The sequence below is a fragment of the Oikopleura dioica genome, chromosome 2, assembly GCF_907165135.1.
Source record: "Oikopleura dioica chromosome 2, OKI2018_I68_1.0, whole genome shotgun sequence".
NCBI classification, from domain to species: domain Eukaryota; kingdom Metazoa; phylum Chordata; class Appendicularia; order Copelata; family Oikopleuridae; genus Oikopleura; species Oikopleura dioica.
Genome location: NC_137292.1, coordinates 6,635,683 through 6,659,600, shown reverse-complemented (window position 1 = coordinate 6,659,600; position 23,918 = coordinate 6,635,683). Strand labels below are relative to the sequence as shown.

Here is a 23,918-nt window from a genome sequence, read left to right as displayed (position 1 = left end):
GGCGGTCGCTTATCGAACAAAGTATAACGAATAAACCCGTGATAAGTAAATTTGCGCCCCGGCGACGCCAGCATTGCAATTGATATCAAAAAAGACAAGTCGCGGAGAATTCCCCGACAACGCTGAAGGTCGCGGCGGAACTGACAAGTTTCATAATTTCAAATCGCTGCTCGTAAGTTTACCGCGGAAGTACACTTTCGAGCTGGAACGATTCTTTTGCTGAAAGTTGATCAGAATTTTTACTGCTTTTGCTTTTTCAGAAGAATATTTTCTAAATTGACATTGAAAAAAAGAGAGTGAGTGACGGATTTTATGGTCAGACTCGGTACATACTGAGTTCCTCGGCACCCTCCTCTAATCATTATCAAAGTCTCACGCTGCGCCATGCCGAGTTCCATGCCGATCAATAGGTACTGCTCCGCTTCTGACTCTAATAAACGCAAAAACGGAGCACGCGCGGTTCCCTTTGATTCCCAACTTTTTCCCCAGCGAATTCCCTTCTTCCGGGACTCTCATTTTTCTCCTCCGGAAGAGGCAAAATCAAGACCCGTGCCACTCTTCTTCACAGCTGATAATTTAGAGCACTGTCTACCCGTTGCGAGGAAAATGAGCAAACCTCCAAGCAGTAGCTTTATGACCGGATGTCGTAACATAACCGGGCCACACCACCAAAGTCCATTCCGTTTCGCTGCCCTCTGATCTTATCCGACTTCGGCAAAAACGATTTTATGGCATTTTCCGTCAATTTACGAACCCATACTAACTGAGCTCCGTGACCTGTGTAGAGAACCTGAGTCAGGGTTCTGAAAGATCGAAATGAAAAGCCGCGTAGCGGCTTTTTTAAAGAAGAAGCCGCGAAGCGGCTTTGCGAAATCAGCATCACAACATATTTTTGAATTATGGCGAAGCCGCTGCGCGGCTTCGTTTAAAAAAAAGCCGCTACGCGACTTTTCATAGAAGCTCTTCAGAATCTTCTGAGTCACAAATTGTAACTGCCAACGACATTAAACGCTCCATTGATACAAATTTAACATTTCTCCACTGCGCCCTTTTTCCCATCATCAAATAAAGTCAATGCATGAATAGAAATATCAATATTATATCCCTTTCAAAATGATGCGCCTGGCGTTGAGTCGCAATAAGAATTAACTTTGCCAGCTGCTTTCCCTGACTATAAAGATTTAACGTTCACCCGTGGGAAGCCTCCTCTCGAGTAACGACATCCGCTTGGTCCCTTTTCTTCTCTTTCGTCTCTCTTGGGACTCAGCCCTTGCAAAGCTCGAAGGTGGGTAAAATGCACTAGTGAAGATTAGCTTTCAATGTACTGTAATCTGGGCTCGGCAACCTGATTATAAAGATTGAATCAGAGTTATGAACGAGTCAAATGAAAAGCCGCTACATTTTTAAAAAAGCCGCTACGCGGCTTATCATCTATAATCTTCAAAACCTGACTCAGGTTTTCTACACAGGGTGCGAGCCCAGGTTGTGCTGTAGAAAAGTAAAGGATGGTCATATAAATTTGGAAGCGAATTTTTCTTTGGAAACTCGGCCAAATATTTAGAAGCGACGGTAGTAACCGCAGCGGGAAGAAAGGATAAGTTCCATGTGGGAACATGCACAATCTTTTACGAGGCCAACGCGAAAGAGGCCACTCAATTATTTCTGGCAGTCGTTTATTTCAAGGGCACAAATTAAATGATTGAAAAGTAACTAACCGGGTTGGTAAATGATTAAGAGAACTCGTTGCCTATCCGTATGCAATTGGGACGACATCCATGGGCATCATCATCGAACCTGACTGCTCGGTTCGATATGGATTCGGCTTGTGTTCCGCCTTGATCTGTCGTCCTCGGTAGGGCCTTGCTTGCTCCACAGCCCAGCCACTCGTTTCTAGCCCTTGCTTTCGAACGCGATAGTCGGTCTTGAGCGTCTGGCAGATTTTGAAGAACTTGGAGTTCTTTCGCTTCGGGCGGTGGCGATCTTCGATTTTTGGGTTGTCTGAAAAAATAATGAAAAAAAGAAAGGTTTTTTCTGTTACCATTCTTGAAGAAATCGGCGTGGTGGAATTCGTGCCACGATGAAAATGAATCCAGGTTGTATTTTTCGCAGAGCTGGTCGAGTTTCCAGAAGAAAGCTTGGTCTAAAATGTAAATGAAGAATCTTGTGAATGGGTGAGAGATGTACTTGTTTGGTAGATCTGGTTGAGATTTCTTTCATCCTCGACGTTGCCGACGCCGATGTCGTTGAAGCCAAAGATGTTGACGAGATTGTGCTGGAGTCGGTTGTTCATGTCATCGCCTGGGCCGTAGTTGTCGACGTACTCGGGAGCTCGGCCGACTTCTTTTCCTGCGACTCTGCATCCTTGAGCCAGCTAAAAGGGGCGTTTTCGAAGCAGAAAGGATTTCTTTTTACCTGGAAGAGCATGTGAAAATTGACAACGATTGTCTCTCCATGCATGTGATCTCCCCATTGAATTGGGTCAAAGTCATCATCCCAAACCTTCAATCAAAAAATTTCAATAAAAAATTTCATTCAATTCAATATTACCGCTTTGTACAAAAAGTACGGAAATAGTTCATAACCCTGAATCTTCAAATGCCAGTCAAACTTTCTTTTGGATCGGAGAACGACCAAGGCCGGAAATCACAGTCCATGTCGCTGTCGAGATCCGCCACGAGCAGGTGGTAAATGATTTGCTGAATTTTCAAGTCGACGGGAAGCGCTTCGAATGGAACGGGATCATCTGCGTTGGCGGTTTTTCGTTTGATCGGCGATTTCTTGTTGTTTCTGAAAAGTGGTTGAAACCGATTGGCGAAAAAGAAGGCATTACTTGTCCATCAGTGCCGTTTCCTCTACTAGCAATGGTCTGTGAGTGTGGCCAAAGATATCCACGGGTACTATCGGGATACTTTCTCTTTTCACTGATTCAGACTTCGGCATCTTCGCCGCTTTTTTTTGTCTCTCCTCTGCTTCAGGAAATGGGCTTTTGGAAATGAACCGGCGAATCCGAGTTGGGCTGACTCATCTGATTCAAAGTTCTCGAGAATTTTTCAGCGCGCGATTTGAGTTCTCGAGAAAGTGAAGATCTAAGAAATTCTAGCTGCGGAAAATAAGAAAAAATACAAGCATTTTGATCTGAATAGGACGAAAAAAATATATTTTGAGAGAAATTACAAAATAGTGCATTTTGACCCCTCCGTCTGGCAATCTTTTCGAGTACTAAAACAATTCAATAATTCTTCATATTATACCATTAGAAAGCTAAGAGGCTCTTCTAGGGGGATTTTGATAAAAATTGTAAAAAAATAAGCTATGAAATTGAATTATCCGACCGGAAGTGCACTCGAATTTTCGTAAAACTGTAGTGTCTTTATCGTGACCAAATGGCTTTTTTGATTCGTTTTTTCTATCTTTTTAATACAAATCCCCCTAGAAAAGGCTATAGGCTTTTTATTTATGTATTATACAACCTAATTAAATTGTGAATACTGCTCGAAAAGATTGCCAGAAGGAGGGGTCAAAATGCACTATTTTGTAATTTCACTCAAAATATATTTTTATATATTATTATTAATATTATTTATTCCGACGGAAAAAGAAGATATTCGAAAAGGGAGTTTCTTGTCGTTGACAGAGGGAAACAGATAAGTTTGTCTATTATTGGGAGCGAAAGACAAAACTTTTACAAAGTTTGATAAAAGAAGTTTCGCACTTTGTGAGGTGCAGCGGTATGGAGCGGGTTGGAGGAGTAGACTTGGAGATCGCCGAAGCCCTCTCCGGTCAAGGGGTAGCTTCCCTGCATCACGACATTGCCATCGACAGTTGCAGTGAAGTCGACATCGCTGGAACTGAAGGGGCTATTTTGAACTTCGAGAGCGTAAGTGTTCCATTCGCCGTCGACGCAGGCGAAATCATGGTATGTCACGAATCCCGCGTTGTCGCCTTTATTGATCACGAAGTGGATCTTTTGCCATCCACTGCCTTTGCTAAGCACAAAGAGTCGATCTCCGACGCCGTCTTCCCAGACATCGGCGCCTAAGAAAAGAATGTTCTGGAACTGGCTCTCAGTTCCGCTATGGTCGCAGAAAACTTCAGCCGAGATCTTGTAAGAAATCGCAGCAGGGACGGGTCCTAGCGAGGTATCTCGGACGGGGGCGATGGCGCAGCCGTCGATGAGGGTGTAGCAGTTGCTGAGGCCGTCGCATGGGTTGCTGTCGCAGGGAGGTGGTGTTGGCGCGATTGGCAGGCTGCACTGGAGTTGCTTGAGCTTTCTGTTGAAAAGCATGTTGCGCTGTCGCTGAATGGTTCTGATCATCTTGTGCGGAGCCCAGCCGTTGTTGGCGGTCAGGTCGACATCATCCATGCAGACGTAAGCGTCGTGGTAGCTCGTCACAGAGGCAATGAAGTTGTTGATCGAGTGGCAAATGTCCTCACTGTCGTAGTAGGGAGGAACGAATGCGGCGGGGTCACCAGAGCCGGCGAATTCGGCGCAGGATGCCGACACTCGTCCGGGAAAGTTGTTGACTTTGTTGTAGAAGTCTCCCACTCGATTGGCCTTCTTCACTGCTTGCTTTTTGCCGGTGCCTACGTATGCGTCGTGAACAGCGTCGTAAAGATCGGTGTAGGCCGCGGCGACGTCGGTCCAGGCATCGTTTGCGGACATTTGCGCATTTACAGAAGCAGATGCTGCGATGGCTGCGACGAAAGGCTAGGAAAATTTTACCAAAAGAATCTTCATAAAAATCTTACCTTCATCTTACTACCAAAGTTTTCTCTCTGGATGATAATTTAATCGTCCCCGCAGTACGATTTTATATCGCAAAAGTGCTGATAACAGCGCGCGCCCGCTAGGTGAGCTCTAGAGCAAAACAACTAGTGCCGGCGTAAAATTGTCTGCTAGCACTATCTGGGTCAACTCTTACGAAATTATATTCCCTAGTTCAACTAGGCTAGTTGTGAAGAAAATCTCTCACACTCACCAAAAATGATGAAACAGAAAGCTTTAGTAATAAAGATGAAATTTTAGGTCGACCAATTATTCATTTTTGGGTATTAAAATGATCAAGCCCTTTCAAAAACCTCTTATTCGTAATTGATTACCAAAACTTGGTATTTTTTACCGAAATTGGTAGAGTGACCAGCCGCTTCCCCAATTTTCAACGAAAATCTTTAAAAACAACCCTCATCGATGTACGTACTCTCGGAAGTATGGCCACGTGCGCTCTGTATTTAGCTAACATTGTTCCAATGTTATAGTTCCAAACTCGACGCTTATTTGAATTCCAAGTATCATACTAATTGCACTATCAGCTTGATGTTAGCATCAACTTTGGGCAATCAAGAAAATGCTTACTTCATCCATTAATTCTAATTCGCAGAGCTCTTATTTTTTATAAAATAAATAATTATAGGATTTCAAATAGTAAAATTCAAAAGCAAAAGTAATGGCACTGGGAATTTATTTGCATGAATTAAAATTGCTTTCAATCGGCGAAGTAGTATAAAAGCAGCGAAATAATCGTCGTGAAGTAGATAAGCGTTCTGAATAATGATATTAAGACCAGTTAAGGGTGTGAACAACGATTTAGCCATTTTTGACTGAAGTTTCAGTAGCTTCCCCTATCATATTCCGTTATTTTTATGGATCATATTTTCAATTGAAGCCTAATCTGTTGGGAAACGGTCGGTTACAATACCAATTGGTATTCCAATACCAAAGTCGGCAAAAAAATTTCAATTTCGTGGACAAAATGCTCGGAGGTGCGCTCCGCGCCTGTAAAATAAGACACTTTAGGAGTGTTTTTAATTATTCCAAGGACAAAAAATCAGAATTATTAAGAAAAAATTGGTATTGGAATACCAAATTTTGGTATTGGAATACCAAAAATCTTTGGTATTGTAACCGACCGTTCCCGAATCTGTTTGCTTAATTTTGCGGAATATTGACAATTATTTTTAAAATAAATTTAAAAAATATTTTTAATTAAGTAAAATTTTACCCAAGCGTGAACGTAATCGTGGCATATTTGAAGGCATTCTTGGCTTCCCGGACACAGCTTTCGTAAGAGCCGATGTCGAACATCTTTGTCGCTTCCTTGATTCTGTTTCTCGCGAGAAAGCTAGAATTGTGGAATCCGAAAAGGGGTATTCAAATTCGCCTTACCCAATGAACGGGCAAAAGTAAAAGGCATTGGTCGCGAAGGTCTTCTCGCACTCGAGTTCTAGGAAGACATCGTCGCGAATCTGCTTCTCTAATCTTTTATAATCACTGGTGAACAAAAACTTCAACAAAACCCATCTGCCGTTCTGCATTTGAATCTGCCTTCGACTGCAGCCGACTGCCAGTGATTCGCGTTGTCGCTGATGATGCTCTTCGGCTTCGTCGCTGAAAAACAGTTAGAAAATGGGAGAACTGTCAGAAGCGGTTTTAATTTCGTGCTTCTTTGGGTACAATGGACTGTATTACAAAGCCTGTATTACGCTTGAGTAAATATTTACGGGATTTTCATCGATCGTGTTTTTGCTTCGTTCAGAATTGATTCATTATTAATTCACAATGAAGGGTGCCTTTTATGCTTGATTAATTATTCTGAATTATTGAATGCTAAATGGTTGAAAATACAGTGATTCTAATTTCTAACTGACCAATTTTCGCTAGAAATAAAATAGTTACTTAAGTGAAATTACTGTCAAAAATCGAGAAGCCGCATGCGGCTTCGAGACAAAAAAGACGGAAGCCGCGCGTCGCGCGGCTTTTTCTTCTTGTTTCGCTCAAAGCCGAAAGCGGCTTCTTGATTTTCGACAGTTATATTATTTTTGTAACTATTTTATTTCCAGCGAAAATTAAAAGATGAAATCAAGGAAGATTACCGGGTCCGACATCAAGTTTCCGACGAGATTATGAACCGCGTTTATCTTCTCTTCTGTTCTTTTTTCAAGGTTGACTTTTGATGGTTCATTCCTGAAGGTCGAGGCTGTCACTAGAAAGTCAAACTTTTCCTGTATGGATCAAAGGCTAAAAAGTACTAAAAATCTCTTCTAAAAGAAAGAAAAAATAGAAAATTGTCAATCTGAGTTTTAAATTTCGCACGGTTAGTTTAGCTATCTTGGCGCTTGTTTGCCGCGCTGCTTTAATCTGTCACAAGGGACTTTTGAGCTTGGCCAAATGCTCAAACGCTCTTTGAAAATGCTGCTTGGGTGAAGATTTTTTTCAAGAGAATCTTTTTCGCATACTTATCCGGTCGATCAGTGTTCCTTCTTCTTGAGAAGGAGCTTTTGTTTGCTGAAGACTTTAATTGAGTTTCAAGAAATTTAAACAAAAGGGTGTCGATTTTGATTTTAATCAATAAGCTTTCTTTAGCTAATTAGCTCGGAGAAATTCAAGTTCAAAGGATTAATCAAAAAGGGTTAATTATCGAGAAACCTTCCTGAGCTTGGCTCGGCAACCTGTGTAGAAAACCTGACTCAGGTTTAGCTGAACAGCAAAATTTAAAGCCGCGTGGCTGCTTCGATATTAAGGGTGTCAACATCGATTTTCAGCGTTAGCTATTAGCTATGAGACATACCCTTACTCAATCGATGTTGACACCCTTAAGAAAGCAGCTGGGCGGCTTTTAATTCTAGCTGTTCAGATTCTAAACCTGACTCAGCTTTTCGAGACAGGTTGCCGAGCCCAGTTCCTGAGTCTTCTGTTGATCTTCCCCAACATATCCATCTTGTTGAACAAAGTCTTCGTGAAAAAGGTGTCCTCTCTAAACCGCACGGAGACAAATACGAATTAGCGAAAGTTTTTTTATCGCACAGTTTAAGACACCGTAAAAGAACAATAAATTTAGTGCAGCCTGTGGACGCAGCTATCGAAGCACAAAAGTGACCACTTTCGTAGACTTGTCATTCATTGTGATGCTCCCAGGAGACGTTGAAGCTTAGACCAGGCACGGTTTTAATTAGTTTTTATTGAATTCCTTGTATACAGTAGTTTATTTTTGCAAAAAGAAATTTATATAATTCAATTAAAACAATAGTAAAATTATTGATTATATTCTTAGCAACAGACGAAATCCGGAATCTTCGAAATCGAAAAGACCATAATTGTTGTTTGTATTTTTTTTCTAGATTATATGCCTGGCACAAAAACATCCATCACTTCATATCTTTGTTAGAGAAATTCAAAGCATTTTGGCCAATTTTTAATACTCGAACAACATGTCATCTCGAGAGAACGAAGATAACTCAGGGAATGATTAAGAAAAAATTGATAGAACTGTAATTATTTTTTACTGTAATGGATTTTCACAGTCGTAAATTTGGTTAATTTTGATGATCATGAAAAGACCTGCTCTCTGTCTGCACTGAGATCATCGAGAAAAACTACGAACGAGGCTTTGAGGAAAGTTACAAAAATCATAAATATAATCTCATCTATGTTATCAAATCATCAATGTTCGACCCTTTTTCTAACTTACAAAAGAACCTCCAAGAAGCGATTGGCCAGTTCATCAAAACAACCCAAGAAGATGTCAAAAAACGAAATATGGACAAGCATATCGCCACTGTTTGCGCCCAAAAGGTGATCAGATGATCTTGTTGCTTAGATAATAACGCAGTTTTTTTAGTTCTTGGATCGAGCCAACAAGAGCGACAATTTCAATGGCAAAAGCGAAGAAGCTGGTATGATATAAATATTATTTCTCTTTTCCGCTATTCTATTTGAAATTTTTAGGCGTTTTGGCGGAGGAGTTTGGAAGAGCTGCCGTGGAATCGATCAACGCGCTCCGGGACTTTCAAGCCGCCATGATGAAACTCACCGAGCTCATTGCTGAATAGAAACTCTGTTCGCCATTACTGGTCATTTTCGACAGTGATAATAAACTGGAAAATCAAGAATGCATCTCAGCCCTTTGAATTCGCTTTTTCCTTCAATTTATTGATCAGAATTATAAGTCCACTTGCAGACTTTTGCATTTTTATCACCAGCTGGCGTGAACACTTCGCATCGTTCGTCATTCTTGAGCAGTTCCCAGCAGTAGTCGTATCTTTGGTCGAATGAGATGATATTACCGCCCTAAATAATTCATCCTGATAACGGAAAAAGCTGTAATTGATGCAAGACCTGATTAACTGAGTCTTCATAACGACCGTCGCTTTCACCAGTGTCATCTGGGGACAAACCGGGCACTTTTAATGGTTACATAACTTTTGACGAAAATTAAAGAGCAAGAGACGTGCAATAACCATCCTGTATTCATTCGAATTCTAGCGATAAATCCTTCTTCAAGCGCTTCCACGACGTTCTCACTGCTTCGATCCATGTGAACTAAAGCGAACTGTAACCGGGCCTGTATTCATTCGCACTCTAGTGATAAAGCCCTCTTTCCGAGCATCAATGGTTTCGGATTGCGGCCCATCCATATTCACTTTATTACAAGTTCTTTCATTCTATGAATCGTTCAACTTACGGAATGGAGTGATTCCACCGCCTTCGTATCTGTTCCCAAAATATTGGTACGGGAAAAATGCTCGGCCTTCCAAGCCATTCGTGTTTTCAATGTACAGCTGGATCAATTCGTTGTCAATCTCCTTCCAAATGATAAAGAAAATCTTTCCGTAGAAATTCTCAACACTTGGCCAGCCACTTTCTTGAATCGAAGCGAGAACTGACTCTTTTCCGTTCCGGAGGGCGTCTGAAAACGGCGATGGTCTCTTCCTTGATTTCATTGAATTTGATTAAAACCTGGAGTGACGATCTTGTTTCCAAAGCTCTGAATCGCCAATTGTTCGAAGAGCAGCAGTTTTTCGAGCGTTATTTCTTCCCTCATCGCTTCAGAGTCTTCAAGAAATCCCAATAATTTCGGCTCAAGCATGATGAACAAGGGGAAGTGACCCGCGTTCGCCTCCGACCAATCGTTGATCAATTTAAAGCATGATGCGGCGCATGTGCACTCGTTAGTCAGCTGATCCCACATTTGAATGTGATAAATGAGCGAGGCCTTCTTTCGCATGTGAAAGTCAAGTTCAAGCGTTCGCCAGCCCATCGAAAATTGCTGGGTCAAAGGTGGGTGTTCATAACTCCAGTCTGGGATCGCCCGAGCCCACCAGTTCGCCCAGTACGTTGGGGAACCTGGATACTGTTGTCGGTGGTAGGAATTGTGAGTTCCGATGGCTCTGGTAAACAGGTTCTTGATCGATTCTAATGTGTCAAAGTTGGACTTGAAAGAAACCTGAGTAAAGATCCAAAATAAAAAGCCGCGTAGCGGCTTTTCTTCAAACGAAGCCGCAAAGCGGCTTCGCCGAAAAAGCCACCTTGATCTATTTTCGCAAATTCTAGCGCGGCTTTCTTAGGACCCTGACTCAGGTTTCTACACAGTCTTCCGAGCCCAATCTAAAAGAACCTGGCCTGAACTTATTAAGAGCATTTTCTCCGCCTGAATCTGACCAATCGATCGGTGACGAAATATCAAACGTATTGTCATAAAGATACGGGCCAACTGAGGAGGATGGCTCGACGTAGAATGAGTCGCAGTAATTATCCGAGCCTCCTTGAGTTGGAAGGTCCAGCGTCTGAGAAAGAGGGTTCAAAAGAGGGGCTTAATTACTACTGTATCTAATCTGTCAGTCAAAAGCATTAAAACTACGTCAATAGCGATTCTTTTTTGAACCCGTTTGTAAACGATCAGAATCGTTGAAATATAAGTCGTAAGGAGTCCAAAAGTAACAGCAAAGAAACTGAACGTTTCGAAATTTCAGCACCCTAGAATTCGAGAAAAATTACCGGCAGCAGAATTTTCTACATCGTGATTTCTTCGAAACGCTAACTTTATTTCCCTCCGGATCTACGTGATGATCCCCCTTGTATTTCTCTTCCGGCAATTTCCCCATTTTCTTTCAAATGACAAGAGAATGATTGGATCGATGTACATGAGCTTTTACGTCTACAGATGCTCGTTCCCATATTCCTGAAATTTCAACGACCCTAGCTTGCTTTTTTTAACTAAACAAATTGCTCAAAAAACATATTGAATTCAACTCTTTCTAGTAGAGACCCGGCTAAATTAATCTTTCAAGACGTTGTTTCTCCAATTTTTAACTTTGGCCGAAGATTGTTTCAAAAATAATCAAGGCTTACGGACTAACTGCCCAGAAACGCCATCATGTGGCGTGAGTGCTCGATGAAAGGAGATTATTGCGTCGCGGACAAATGGAGCTGGATTTCACGAATTCAGAGTTTTTCAAACATTTTTGCTTTTGCTTTATTAAAAATATTAAAAGAGGAAACTTTCAAGACATCAATTTTTAATTTTGATTTTGATGAAAAGGCCGGGATCGCAAATTTAATAACAAAAGGAGGACGTATTTATTATGAGGCAAATCGCTTTATTTTCACAGCCGTTTGAATCCATTCAAGTGCAGTTTTCAGCATTGAAAATCCGACAGTATCACTCTCATGAGCCGAGCCCGCGCCGAGTCACTGAGTTAATATGTAACTTACGAAAAATGATGCTCCTCGAGTGTTGAGTAAAGAAAGAAGAAAGGAGAAAGAAAGCACCAAGAAATCGACCACGGAATTCAAGAATTCGGAATTTGACAAAGGAGAGAAACGATTTTTGTTGAAACAATTGAACAAGAGGAGAGAAACGGGACTTTGGCGACGCGTTATTTAAGAGATTATGGTTTGGTGAAGGCGAAAAAAAGAAGCTTATTCATGGTAAGAATTCTTAGTTTAGTTGATCAATTTTTGATGGGACAAACAAACCATCAAAGCGTCTTATTTTTATTAATATTCAGGGAAACTTATTTTCCGAAGAAGTTCAGCCACCACCGACGCCACCGCCAACGCAAGCACCAATCACGGAAGGAGAGGATCATTATTCCTTTTTTTTTGTTCTATTTAAGTCAAAACAGACGGGGCTTAATTCTCAGTATACATTTACTGATCCTCACGGAGCAGCTTCTCTTTATCTGGATTTCAACAAATATGGCTGGGTCTATATTGGTGGTGCCATCTTTTTACTCGTCATTCTCGCTTATTCGATTAACAAATGCTGTTGTAAAGCCAAAAGTGATAAGGAAACGGTTGATTTGAGCTCCAAACAATGATTTTCTGGTAGACGCTTGTTATGTCCCCTATGTCCCCGAGTTTCCCAAATGTCCCTGAATGTCCCCAATATCCCTGAATGTCCCGAATGTCCCCGAATGTCCCGAATGCTCATCTTCTTTCTAAGAACACTTGAAATTCCCAATGAAATTGAATGCCTTGTTAAGGAAGCCCTTGAGAAAATCCAATATTTGTCAACCAGTTGAGCAGCACATAGAAAGCGGAACCCTCTACGATCCAAGCTTACAGCCTCAAATGTCTTATATCCAGCGCGAGCAGTACTTGGGTACGTTTATTGCATATTTTTCCCATGACAGTAATCCGAAGGCTCCCAAGGCCCAGTAAGGAAAAGCTCCAACTACAGTAATGGAACGCTCCCGTCCGTCAAATCCGGCAAGGCGGTTCAAGTCCATCGCGAATTAAGCCTCGACATTCCAAATTCCTCAAAGCTCATGCTCTACAATCCACAGGTAAAAAAAGACTTAAAGCAGCACTCAGGAAAATTAACTGAAACCGGTTTAGTACGCAGGAAAGCCGATAGAAACGCCCCTTTACTACGATAATTCGCCTGCTAGTCCGTAAGTTTTTTGTTTTCAAATCCCAGCACTTTATCAATCAGTTATAAATCTCCACTTCGATACGGGTCACGGTCAAGTCTCCGCTCTTACAGAAGCATGGGGCGGATGAAAAGCTACAGTAACGAAGAAGACTCGCTGATAGAGCCGCCAAGCTTCATTTCAGAGGATAATGCTATTTTAGCGGTAGACAACGAACGCGAGCCTAAAAGGGTTTATTCCACGAGGTAAATGAGCTTCTAGCTGACCTGGACTGACCTCAATTGCTAAATGACTGTTTAATCATCTAGATCGCTGAGCAAATCCAGTCGCTCGATGGAACAAATGGTCAAAGAACACATCGACGAAGAAGTCGAGCGCCGGGTCAAAGAAGAGCTACAACGAATCATCGTTGGCAGCAGCTCAAACTCAACGCCAAAAATCACCGAGTTCAGCTAGTACTAGTACCAAGCCCCGCCAAAAAATAATGAATATTGTGAATAATCAATCAAAACTTCTTCTCACTAGAACGCTTAGAAACATAAAAAACTGTATTGATGAAAATATTAAAAGAAAAAAAAACTTGCAGCCAGCATTTTTCCCAGTTTCAATTTTCTCAATTTTTAGCTTCATATAAATTTTAATATTTTTAATTTATTTGCGAAAAGAACTGTTTTGGAAAATACAGAAATTGTGCAAATTATTATGATTGAATTGATTTTGCCCGGAATTGACAACTGAATATTCTGTCAAAAGAGATTCACAGTGATGGTTTGTCGCCTTGACCATTTGCCATGTCGTAAACTAAATTTGCCACGTCGATGGACAATTTATTACAGTTCTCGGCAGTGTCGGCTTCTGCGTAGACTCGGACGACATCTTCCGTTCCACTTGCTCGCACAAATGATCTTCCGTTCGTCACTGGGGCGACCAGGGCGTCGAGTTTCTCCTGAAGACCAGCTGGAGCCAGGCAAGTTCTTTCAGCGTTAGTCACTTGGATATCCGCTCGGTTGGCGATTTTGACCTTCATGAGTCGATTTGGATAGTCGGAGTACATCGCCGCCCAATCCTCAATGCTCCAGTTGAGTAAATGCAAGACAGCTTCGACAGCGAGCATATCGGAGAAGGCATCACCGACAGTTTGATTGACGAGTTTGGCGAGCGCTAGAATTTCCGTCTGGCCTTCTTTTTCGAGTTTTCCGATCGCGGATTCGTTGAAAAGCACGGTTCCGTGGCCATTTGCCTCGAAGTAAACACCGATGTCGAAGTCCAAAGCGGCGTGGTGGAGGTGTTTCACGCCGGTCTTGGTGCAAACAGTTTTGATTCCAAGAGAGGATAAGTAGTTGGTGCTCGCTCCGTTGGCATAAGCAGTTTGAACGACGCCGAAGTTAACCGATGTCTCCTTTCAAAAAGGACTGCTTTTTTTGATCGAGTTCGAAAACATACCTCTCCGAGACGTTTTTGAAGATAAGTAGCGATCAAGCAAGCGATTCTGTCGCCATCAAGGAGGAAGAACTTTCCATTTCTCAAAAAGTAATAGACCAGTCGATCAGCATCGCCGTCTACTGAGCAGTATCGCACGCCCTCTTCCATTTCGGATCCAACTGGAGCTCTTGGATGATGATGATTATCAGATAAGCGAGTTTTTGAAGCAAGATATACAGTATGTTTTTGATGTTTTCATCCGGTATTTGTGCGATTACCTTTGGCCAGTTTTGACAAAATCGGCTCCGCACTCATGATTGAGCTGCCCATCTCCGACATTAGTCAGCTTGACATTGACCTTTGACTCGAGCCGCTTGGCGAACTGAGCTCCGGCTAAATGACCGACGCCATTGGCGCAGTCGACCACAAGGTTACCGAGATTGGCAGAATTCTACATTAAAATAGGGTGGTTTTTGGACGAAGATTTGTACCTTGGTGATTTCCAAAAAGGCATTGGTGAAATCGGAATAATACAGATCCAAGTCGAGCTTGAAGACGGGCGTTCCCGTGTTGATTTTGTAGGTTAAGTAGTGAAGTTGCGGTGTTGTTACAACGCCTAAATTCAGAGATCTAGACTGAGCCTGGATGATCCCCTCAGCAGCGGCATACGATAATTCGGAGCTATGGAAAATTAACAAAGACTCAGTTACAGTAAATTACCTGCTTGGTCGAGTATCTCGGCCAAGAACGACAAGTCCTTCGGAGGAAGAGCAAATTTCCTCGTCTTTGATGATTTTTTCGACCTCAGCATTGAGGTCATCTGCATTGGTCAGATTTGTGGCGAGACCTTCCCAACTTGGGACGAGCATTTCACCAAGAGGCTCTGTTACCTTTTCCAAAGTTGATTTCAAAAATAAGATCTTTGGCAAACCTTGACGCCGTTGTCTTGAACAGGATTGTGAGAAGCAGTAATCATCAAGCCAGTTGCCTTGCCCAACTTTCTCGATCTCAAAGCCGCGGTAATTCCCGACCTTTTGACAATAAAGCCCATTTGGCCATCGTTAGCTGGTCCGCGAAAACCGGCCGTTCCGTACTTGACCTGCTTCGTTCCAGCCGCGCGTTCAAAACTCATCTTTTCTCTAAAAAGATAACAGTGGAAAAATGTGCCTTTGAAGAAGAATTTTGAATAACTCTGTAGTTATTTGCAGGTGCGGTTAAATATTTGTGCCCTTTTGGGATCAAAGACGAATTACAAAAGTTTTAAATGGCCAGTTACTCTGTCGATTTCTGTAGCGCTCTTGTTTTGGGTCTAATCAATCGTAAAAGATAGGATTTTCTACATTGAAATCAAGGAGGAAAAAAGAGCAAGATTAGACCCTAATAACTCAGGGCCAATTGCGAGTAAAATCATTTCTCCGCTTTTTTGATTCTGAATAGCCACTCGGTTTAGCTCAAACTCCTTGGCTTTAGATTCTAGCGACAATAGACACTCCTCGCCACCTTTGAGCATGACTTTTGTACTGCCACTGGCGAGATAAAGCACTTTTGTTTTTTCATTCGTTTCTTGGAACAACTGGCGGACAAGGATTTTAGCCATCAAACTAGTTGCTCGGCTCGGTAAAAAACCTGAGTCAGGGTCTGAAAGGTCTTTAATGAAAAGCCGCGTAGCAGTTCTTCCAAAAAAGAAAGCCGCAAAGCGGCTTTGCAAAAGTACCATTTCTGAGTCAGAGCTAAAAGTTCTTTCAGACCCTGAGTCAGGTTTCCACACAGGTTGCCGAGCTCAGGCTATTCTCGCGAAATCTTGAGAAAAGACGGAATCTTTTCTAGAAGACTTTTATTAGCATGAGAACTTCAACTTGGCGGCTAAAACCCTTGACAGCAGCATCAGCAGTGGCAACGGCCAGATCACCTTTTGGAGTCTTTTGGAGGTCGAAAAAGGGTTGAGAAAGAAATGAAATGAGGACGAGATCAAAGACAAATGGTAAGTCCCGCGCCTGGGAAAAAGTGCATAACGACTTTAAGTCGTCGACTTATAGAAGATTTAGTACTCGTTATTTTGATAAAGACTTTAATCAAAAATAATGAATAATTTTGACCTTTCTTTAGCTTAGAATTGACGACAAAGACCATTTTGTGATTGAGAAAAAGCCGCCTCTTAGAAAGTAAGCCTCTAATCATTGAAGGTGTTTTCAGTCTTTTCAATTACTTATCAATTCCGATTTTTTTCGTATCACGGGGAGATTTTCCTCCGCCAGTGACGTCATCAAGCGAGCGCGCGAGCCAATCAGCGCGGCGCTCGAAAATTGAATCATTCGAAATAGTGAAAGTGAAAATTTATTGCGACTATTTTTTAAAAAGAAAGTAATTTTTTATAAAAGTGTTTCAGAAAATATGAGAGATCGGGAGCGATGGTCGACGCCGAAAAATCGAGAAACAGACTTACAAGAGCGAAGAAGTCGGACAGTCAAGAGAAGAAGGATCATTCCGGTGAAGAGTGTCACGAGGGATTCGTCTGATGAGAATTCGGATACGATTGGAGAAACGCTGGAGTCGACAAATGATCACAGGACTCAATCAGGAACGGATTTCATGGAAAAAAGGCTATTTAGCGAATCAGAAACTCGTATTTGAAAACAAGATATTTCCAAAAATACGGGTTTTTGATTGGCTGAAACCATCAGGCAGCCTGTGAAGAAACCTGAGTGAGGGTCTGAAAGATTTTCATTGAAAAGCCGCTTCGCGGCTTCGTTTTTACATTCAAGATCTTTCAGACCCTGACTCAGGTTTTCTACACTGGTTGCCGAGCCCAGGCTGAGCTCCCTGTATTCGAGAACTTGGTGAAAATCCAGAAAAGTGAACCAGCAAGTGCACTTATCGGAAGACGAAGACGATGTTTCGTCGATCATGAATTCAAGCGGCGACGACGAGACTCTTCCGAAGCCAGGAGTTGCGAACAACGAGACCTTCGACGTTCCAAGAGAAGAAGAAAATTCCGATGCGCGATCCGACAAAGCTGTGATTATTAAAAAGCCGCGGAATAGAACTGTTCGAGCGAAGAGAAGCGTCCCTGTGTATGATGTGATGCGAGATTCGTCGGCAGACTCGATTCACGATTATTACCAACACTCGGACTCGTCGCAGGAGAACTTGATAAAGAGCAAAGCGAGGAAATTCCACGAAAAGTCAAATAGGTCCTTCGATAGGAAATTCGGATTTGAAAAATCTTCTATTAATTTAATTTCTTTAAATTTTATAGAATTTTTGAAATCCGGCAAAGACGAAACAACTCGTCATCGAAAAATCTCACCTTTGATGACCTTTTCAACGATCCGATCGTTCCAAACTCGACTTTTCCAAGCGCCAAGAAGAAGCCCTTATCAACAAAGAACGGAATGATCGATTTGACCAAATCGAAGAAACCGAGGAAATCGGAACAGTGGTCGCCCGTGCCGCTCGCGCAAATGCGAGGATTGAGGAACGAATCGCAGCATTTCAGATTGAGGAGAAATCGGAAGAATGTTTTTTCTGAAACAGCGCCTGTTGAGGAAAGGGTTGAAAAGTTTTATTGTTTCATGAAATTTTCAAGAAAATGAATCAATTTTTTCATGAAAAAGTTCCCTTTTCAACCTTTAAAAAAGCCAACTCAAAATCGAAAAAGCATCGGCGACTCAACAAGAACAATCGTCCGAGGCTGTGCAGATTCGCAATTCGCGAGTTCGCCAAATTCAAAGACAAGAACCATCGTCAAGGGAAACAAAACGCGCACAATCATGAGAGGAGTGGATCAAACGGAGTCGCAGTCCAAAACGCGGACGATTTACAGGGCTTCGAATGGAGCAGATAGAACGAGTCCGTCCAAGACGGTCACGCTGGTGAGAGCAGGGGAAGGAAATCCGACGATTGTGAAAGGAACTGTTCATCAAAATTAGCGATTTTGCCCCTTCAGGGCCTGACTCAGGTTGCTGAGCTCAGGTCCAAATTTCGCTTGAAGAAATTCTTGATGAACTAAAAACAGAAGCCGCTGCGAATAGAAGCCTCGATTTCGAGGAAGAGAGTTCGTCAAAAACTCGCACCCTTGTCCGCGCGAGCAACAAAACTCACACGATCGTCAGAGGCCGAAAAAGCCAGAGCGCTCCTGACGATTCTGCTCATGAAACCGAAGTCACTCGTGGAAAGCGAAGAATAGCCAGAAAACCTGCGCCAAAGGCACAGCCGAAATTGCCCGAAGTTCAAAATTGGCGAGACTTGGTAATGAAAAACCATTTTTAAAACGCTTTTTCATTCGACTCTTTAGCTGGAAGAAAGCGCCGAATCCTCCTCGTCGAGCTCCGAGTCCGAAACTGAGTCGGACGATGAACTCCTCGAGCAGCTGGTTCAATCCACGAAGAACGCGATGACTCTTCAGTCGTTCATCAAAGATGTCCAAGCGATCATCAACCCTTCAGCGGAAGAACCTGCTCCTCACATTTTCAGCCCTGACACATACACAACTTGAAACTCACGAAAAAATCAATATTCACTACATTTTCTGCCTCACTTCACTCATTCCTGTTTTTCTAAAAACTTAAAAAAATCCACATTTCAAAAACGTAATATATAAATAAAAAAAAAAGTTTCACAATTGTTTTGTTTTCATAGAAGCCGAATTCGGAAAAATGTCAGAAGCGGGGGAGGAAACGCAGGAAATCGCGCAGTGGAATTCCTTCGGACTTGACCCAAGAATTTTGGCTGGGATCGCTGCACTAGGAAATGTTTTGAAATCAAGGACTAGGATCGACAAGTCCCACCCGACACCCGATCGAAAACCGACGTTTTTGTCGGGTTTTTGTTGGATTCTGCCGACCCTACAAAAACCCGATGCTGAAATTCTGGCGACCCTACAAAATCGGGTTTTTATAGGGTCATTTATCGGATTTTTGTAGGGTATTTTCGTCGGGTTTCTCTTCAGATCTACTCATCAATCTGATTAAAGATAGTACCCGAAATTCTGTAAACCAAAAATTCTGTCTAGTTTCGCCGATTTGGATTCATTCTACTTGTATCAACTTTAGTGTTGTGAAAACCCGACAAGAACCCGACAAAGACCCGATAAAAACCCGAAAAATACCCTACAAAAACCCGAAAAATACCCTACAAAAACCCGAAAAATACCCTACAAAAATCCGATAAAAACCCGACAAAAACCCGACGAAAACCCGACAAAAACCCGATCGGAAAAATCAGACTTCAAGGAAATCCGACGAAAACCCGATCCGGATTTCGGGGGCATTTGTCGATCCTAGATCAAGGACGACAAAAACTAGGGCATCTTTTCCTACTAAAGAAGCGATAACGCTTTTTTTGAGAAGCCATTTTCGCTAAATTTCGGATTGAAAAACACTGTAAAGGTTGGAAAGAGCCGACAGAAATCCAAGAAGCCGGGTTGCCAATCGCTCTGAAAGGAAAAGACATTCTGGCCAAGGCCCGAACTGGCTCTGGAAAAACCGGTGCGTACTTGATCCCGATTGTCCAGCGAATCCTCCACATCCCCAGCTCCCGTGCTCTAATAATCGGCCCTACGAGGGAGTTATGTTCGCAAATCGAAGCTGTCGTCCGAGAACTCTGTGTCAAATGCCTCGATTCGATTTCAATTTACGAGCTTGGATCAGAAGTTGAGTCTGAATCAGCTATTTCCGCATCCATCGTGATCGGAACTCCTGGAAGGTAATAATTGAAAAAAGCATTTTTCAAAAGCTTATTTTTTTCTTTCCAGAATCCTAAATGCGCTAAAATCGGAGCGTCTCTCCCTCGAAGAACTCTCAGTCATGGTCCTGGACGAAGCCGATCTTCTCTTCGGATTCGGAAACGACAAAATGGTCGCGGAAATCGTCACATATCTCCCTGGAACGCAGCAATCCTTCCTCATGTCCGCCACCCTCTCAGAACAAGTCGAAAAAATGAAGAAACTAGCGCTTCGGAATCCAGTAACGCTCAAGCTCGACGACTCCTCGTTGCCGAACGCGGAAGTTCTCCAGCAATATCAGATTAATTTGAACGAAGACTTTGAAAAGTACTTGGTGATTTTGAGCTTTCTCAAGTTGAGAATCGTCAGAGGAAAATCGCTTGTCTTTGCTTGTGGAACAAATAGGTAAAAAAGGGGTTGAAAAAAGGGAATATGAGTTACTCAGATCTCTACACAGATTGTGCAGCCCAATCGGCTTCAAAAAAGCGGCCAAAAATATCTGTTTTACGGAAATTTTAGGTGTTACAAGCTGAAACTCTTCCTGAAGCAATTCGGAATACCTTCAGTTGTCCTGAGCTCCGAACTAGCCGCTGCTTCTCGTCACAACGCAGTGCAACAGTTCAATAAAGGAAAGTTCGACATCATGATTGCCAACGATCAGGTCGATCTGGATGAGGAAATTCAAGAAGGAGAACACACGAAAGCTAAAAAAGAGGTGGGCCCGCTTTTCAACTTTGTTTTTTTCTAAACTCTTGGATTTTAGGAAAAAGATTCGAAGAAGAAAAAGTCAAAAACGCAAGAAGAAGATCATCGGGAATTCGGCGTGTCGAGAGGAATCGACTTTCAGAACGTCTCCAACGTCATCAACTTCGATTTCCCTACTTCGGCCAAGCAGTACATTCACCGAGCAGGGCGAACAGCAAGAGGAGACAACAAAGGGCGAGTCATTAATTTGATGATCGGGCAAGAAGAAAGAGACGTACTGGATAAAGTGACGGAAGTGACGGGAATCCCTGTTGATCGATTCAAGTTCAAAATGGAAGAAGTTGAAGGTCTAAGGTAGGAATTTCTTGTTTCATTGAGTTCCTGTTTAAATTAACTTATTTATTCAGAGGAAGAGCATCAGATGCGCTTGACAAGTGCAGCAAAAGAGCAATCCGAGACAGCCGAGTCGCCGAAATCAAACAGGCGATCTTGAATTCAAAGAAACTACAGGTAAATAATGAAATAAAAACCTCGAAGATCTCCTTTCATTTTTTAGGAAGAGTATTTTACTCGACATGAAAACGACCTGCTAGCGCTGCGACACGATGCAAACTTGAAAAAAGTGTCGAAACGATCCGATTTGGCGAATATTCCAACTTACCTGCTCCCCGCACAAATCAAAAACTCACTGAATATCGAAAACGCGCGGCTGAAATCGAAAACCAAGAATTATCACAAAAAGGGACTGTCGACGAAAGAAAAGCAAGCCTTGCTCAAGAAGAGAAAAGCGAACGATCCATTGAAGACGAAGGCGAAACGAGTGAAGTAAAATGAAATCGAATTGTTAACCGAACGACTCTTATTTTGACTATTGACTGTATAAACCATTCAGTGGACAGATAATAAAAGACACGTAATTTTGTAGATGACGGAGTTTTGTGCAATATCGAGAAGACGCGATATTGAAAGCCAAATAGCAAAAGACCAGGAGAAGATCGATGCGATACGAAATTGCATGTTGAGGTAAAAAGATACACGCTGACAAATGTAAAAGAAAAAGGATAGTTTTTACTTTTTTGAAAGGCAGAATGGTCCATGAACATCAGAAAATTTTCACCTTGGTTTTCTGAATGAATAAGAAATCTTGTGAACTGAAAGATTTTTGAACCCTAGATTGGGGTTGAAATTGTAATGCTTAGGCATCGTAGTTTTCTTCCCAAAACATGAGCGACTCGTTGGGGGATGAGGAGATTTCGTTGGCTGAAGAGGACGATGAATCTTTTCGATCCTCGTCGAGAAAGAGGGCTTTTGAGCATTTTCGGGGGAGTCGGAGGACTTTTCGCAGCGTTTTCTTGATTTTTTTCAAGGATGTCAGATTCGTACCCTCTTTTACTGGCGTTGTGTGGAAATCAGTTGATTCGTGCTCGTCGAGAACGAGCGAATGTCTTCGGAATTTCGGGGTCCACTGCTTTCCTTCACCAAAAACGGGAGCTGAGCTTTTTCTTCGTCGGCTTACTGGGGTCATTGTTTGACTCATTTTTGATTTTTTGATTGTGATACATTTGGTTAGATTCTTGGGTATAAATATGAACGAGCAGGTGTTCGGGAAAGAGTGCCTCGTCTAGATCAGATTAGGACACTCTCTTAATTAGTTTGAATTAGCAGAAAAATCTGTCATTGATAAGCAGCTGCGATGTTAATTAGCTAGATGATGTCTGATAACAAATATTTTGGAATTTGGATAAGCTCTTGATAATTTTTCGTATTTAGCTCGAGGGAAATGACAACTCAAATGTCCGGAATTCTCGAGAGCTTCGGATCGCGACTTGAAAAGCTTGAAAAAGCAGTGATTCCTGTTCATCGGCAAACGAAAGATCTCCAGCGCCTTCAAGAAAATCTCGGGAAAGTGATGAATTCGATTGAAAACGTCATTGGCTACCACAATGTCGTCAAGCGAAATCAAGCGATCATCAATACAGATCCTTCCGAACACGTGGTTCGCTACACAACTGCAATGACGGATTTACTCGAAGCCGAGGAGTTTTTCAAAAAATCATCTCCAGACTCGCCGGAGCTCCGAAAGGTCTCATCGCTCGTCGAAACCGGGCGGAAAAAACTGCTCGTGTATTACGAAGCTTTGTTGAAATCGAGCGCGACATGCGAGGATCCGAAATTTCTTCTTACAGCTCTTTCTTCTGGACTCTCCCTGATTGATAACAACGAGGAGTCAGAGAAGACGATGGATGAGCTGAAGAAAATGAGCGAGTGGATTTTTGAGCGATTCGGCTCCATCAGCGGTCAGTTAAAGAAAGTTAGGGTTAGATGATCTAACTTAAATCTGCGAGAAAAAATCTAAAACTTCCTCTAGAATTTTCGGACACTTACGCACGAACAAGAGAACAAATCTTCGCCCAGAACATTTCCGCCGTCAAAGAAGCTGCCCAAAGCTCAGTTTCAAAAGAAACCCCGGCCAAGAAAAACTTCACCATTCGCAGAGCAACAAAAGCGCGCAAGTCCATCGGGAAGTCCAAATTCTCGAGGACTTTATCGATGCGATCGACGCTCAACAAGTCCTTCAGCGTTTCCGAAATGGGATCGTCTCCGAATCCCAAGAAATCAGCGCCCGTGGACCTGAATGTCTACTCGACTTCCATCGCCTTTCAAGCGTTTGTTCGCCTCGCAGATCGGGAAGTAAAAGTTGCACAGGAAGTCCTTCCCGAAAATACAGTCGGAGACGTGCTCGATAAAATCATCTCAAACTCTGTTTTTCAACTGAATCTAACAGCCGACAAGCTTCTCGCAGAGCTAAATCGATGCGACAACGAAGAATTCGGCGCTTTTATCGAACTCTGTCCTTTGCTTCAAGTTCTTCAGAAAATCCAGTCCCAAGCTACAAGTGCTCTTCAATTTGCTTCAGACGAAAATCGCCGATTTATTCCCCAAGTTCTCCGGAACATGGAGTCCGCTGCTGCTGATGTTCTCCAGGAAAGGTGCATCAATACAAATCTGGGCACGAAATCCTGTGCAGAAACCTGAGCCAGGGTCCTGAAAAACCTTTTTCTGGCGAACCTGCTTGAGGATAAGGCCCTGAGTCAGGTTTCTACACAGGTTGCTCAACTCAGATATGAACAATCAAATTATCTGATAAGGGACTAATTTTGCATCAAAAATAAGCGTTATCAAGAAATGGTTCAGCAAGATAAACCGAAAAACAACTTGCCTGACGATGCGACGGTGCATAATCTGATTTCAGATGCATTATATTTTTTGAACTCGCTGGAAGAGTACAGTGAGCTTGTCAATCAAATCTTTACGCATACAGGAATCGGGGATTTAAATAGCAAATGGTAATACTCTTCCTTGATTTGGACAGTTTCAAATGTAATTTATGTACCAAACTCAAAAATCCTCGGGCCAG

The 23,918-nt window shown here is 42.4% G+C and overlaps 7 protein-coding genes and 1 long non-coding RNA gene across 10 annotated transcripts; 4 read left to right on the top strand and 4 right to left on the bottom strand.

The window, feature by feature from the left end:
* Nucleotides 1-1,668: 1,668 nt before the first annotated feature.
* LOC145698893 (uncharacterized) lies at nucleotides 1,669-3,005 on the bottom strand. The gene is made up of 6 exons (XM_081776128.1): nucleotides 2,831-3,005; nucleotides 2,548-2,787; nucleotides 2,413-2,499; nucleotides 2,185-2,371; nucleotides 2,039-2,140; nucleotides 1,669-1,998 (listed from the first exon to the last, which is right to left on the bottom strand). The coding sequence occupies exons 3-6, from the start codon at nucleotides 2,455-2,457 to the stop codon at nucleotides 1,748-1,750; spliced, it is 585 nt and encodes a 194-aa protein (XP_081632254.1). The 5' UTR covers nucleotides 2,458-2,499; nucleotides 2,548-2,787; nucleotides 2,831-3,005; the 3' UTR covers nucleotides 1,669-1,747.
* A 2,440-nt stretch (nucleotides 3,006-5,445) lies between these two features.
* On the bottom strand, nucleotides 5,446-7,273 carry LOC145699328 (uncharacterized). Its single transcript, XM_081776594.1, has 7 exons — nucleotides 7,234-7,273; nucleotides 6,995-7,015; nucleotides 6,871-6,923; nucleotides 6,295-6,385; nucleotides 6,164-6,251; nucleotides 6,000-6,119; nucleotides 5,446-5,541 (listed from the first exon to the last, which is right to left on the bottom strand). The coding sequence occupies exons 3-7, from the start codon at nucleotides 6,880-6,882 to the stop codon at nucleotides 5,484-5,486; spliced, it is 369 nt and encodes a 122-aa protein (XP_081632720.1). The 5' UTR covers nucleotides 6,883-6,923; nucleotides 6,995-7,015; nucleotides 7,234-7,273; the 3' UTR covers nucleotides 5,446-5,483.
* Nucleotides 7,274-8,474: 1,201 nt separating this feature from the next.
* Nucleotides 8,475-8,869, top strand: LOC145700165 (uncharacterized). Its single transcript, XR_014134165.1, has 3 exons — nucleotides 8,475-8,569; nucleotides 8,616-8,670; nucleotides 8,723-8,869. It is a non-coding gene; the product is annotated as an uncharacterized LOC145700165 (long non-coding RNA).
* Nucleotides 8,870-8,913: 44 nt separating this feature from the next.
* On the bottom strand, nucleotides 8,914-10,894 carry LOC145697087 (uncharacterized). Of its 2 annotated transcripts, none has more exons than XM_081774236.1 (8): nucleotides 10,772-10,894; nucleotides 10,665-10,725; nucleotides 10,397-10,560; nucleotides 9,734-10,164; nucleotides 9,459-9,683; nucleotides 9,241-9,316; nucleotides 9,113-9,179; nucleotides 8,914-9,064 (listed from the first exon to the last, which is right to left on the bottom strand). In XM_081774236.1, the coding sequence occupies exons 1-8, from the start codon at nucleotides 10,876-10,878 to the stop codon at nucleotides 8,924-8,926; spliced, it is 1,272 nt and encodes a 423-aa protein (XP_081630362.1). In that variant the 5' UTR covers nucleotides 10,879-10,894; the 3' UTR covers nucleotides 8,914-8,923. The 2 variants fall into 2 exon arrangements, 1 of the variants encoding a protein (XP_081630362.1); XR_014133849.1 differs by having other exon boundaries at nucleotides 8,989-9,064; nucleotides 9,241-9,416.
* Nucleotides 10,895-11,531: 637 nt separating this feature from the next.
* On the top strand, nucleotides 11,532-13,234 carry LOC145696774 (uncharacterized). 2 transcript variants are annotated; one of them, XM_081773862.1, is made up of 8 exons: nucleotides 11,532-11,704; nucleotides 11,785-11,854; nucleotides 11,948-12,058; nucleotides 12,297-12,380; nucleotides 12,431-12,564; nucleotides 12,617-12,672; nucleotides 12,714-12,896; nucleotides 12,960-13,234. In XM_081773862.1, the coding sequence occupies exons 1-8, from the start codon at nucleotides 11,702-11,704 to the stop codon at nucleotides 13,105-13,107; spliced, it is 789 nt and encodes a 262-aa protein (XP_081629988.1). In that variant the 5' UTR covers nucleotides 11,532-11,701; the 3' UTR covers nucleotides 13,108-13,234. The 2 variants fall into 2 exon arrangements, with proteins under 2 accessions (XP_081629988.1, XP_081629985.1); XM_081773859.1 differs by having other exon boundaries at nucleotides 12,422-12,564.
* A 60-nt stretch (nucleotides 13,235-13,294) lies between these two features.
* LOC145696773 (phosphoacetylglucosamine mutase-like) lies at nucleotides 13,295-15,234 on the bottom strand. The gene is made up of 6 exons (XM_081773858.1): nucleotides 15,005-15,234; nucleotides 14,794-14,963; nucleotides 14,565-14,754; nucleotides 14,352-14,524; nucleotides 14,095-14,260; nucleotides 13,295-14,050 (listed from the first exon to the last, which is right to left on the bottom strand). The coding sequence occupies exons 1-6, from the start codon at nucleotides 15,203-15,205 to the stop codon at nucleotides 13,409-13,411; spliced, it is 1,542 nt and encodes a 513-aa protein (XP_081629984.1). The 5' UTR covers nucleotides 15,206-15,234; the 3' UTR covers nucleotides 13,295-13,408.
* A 3,450-nt stretch (nucleotides 15,235-18,684) lies between these two features.
* Nucleotides 18,685-21,396, top strand: LOC145700452 (putative ATP-dependent RNA helicase DDX56). Its single transcript, XM_081777718.1, has 7 exons — nucleotides 18,685-18,810; nucleotides 19,452-19,776; nucleotides 19,826-20,200; nucleotides 20,315-20,510; nucleotides 20,559-20,854; nucleotides 20,908-21,010; nucleotides 21,057-21,396. Exons 1-7 carry the CDS (start codon nucleotides 18,729-18,731, stop codon nucleotides 21,327-21,329), a joined length of 1,650 nt encoding a protein of 549 aa, XP_081633844.1. The 5' UTR covers nucleotides 18,685-18,728; the 3' UTR covers nucleotides 21,330-21,396.
* An 884-nt stretch (nucleotides 21,397-22,280) lies between these two features.
* Nucleotides 22,281-23,536, top strand: LOC145697961 (exocyst complex component 7-like). Its single transcript, XM_081775167.1, has 2 exons — nucleotides 22,281-22,797; nucleotides 22,869-23,536. The coding sequence occupies exons 1-2, from the start codon at nucleotides 22,281-22,283 to the stop codon at nucleotides 23,534-23,536; spliced, it is 1,185 nt and encodes a 394-aa protein (XP_081631293.1).
* The last annotated feature ends 382 nt before the right edge of the window (nucleotides 23,537-23,918 follow it).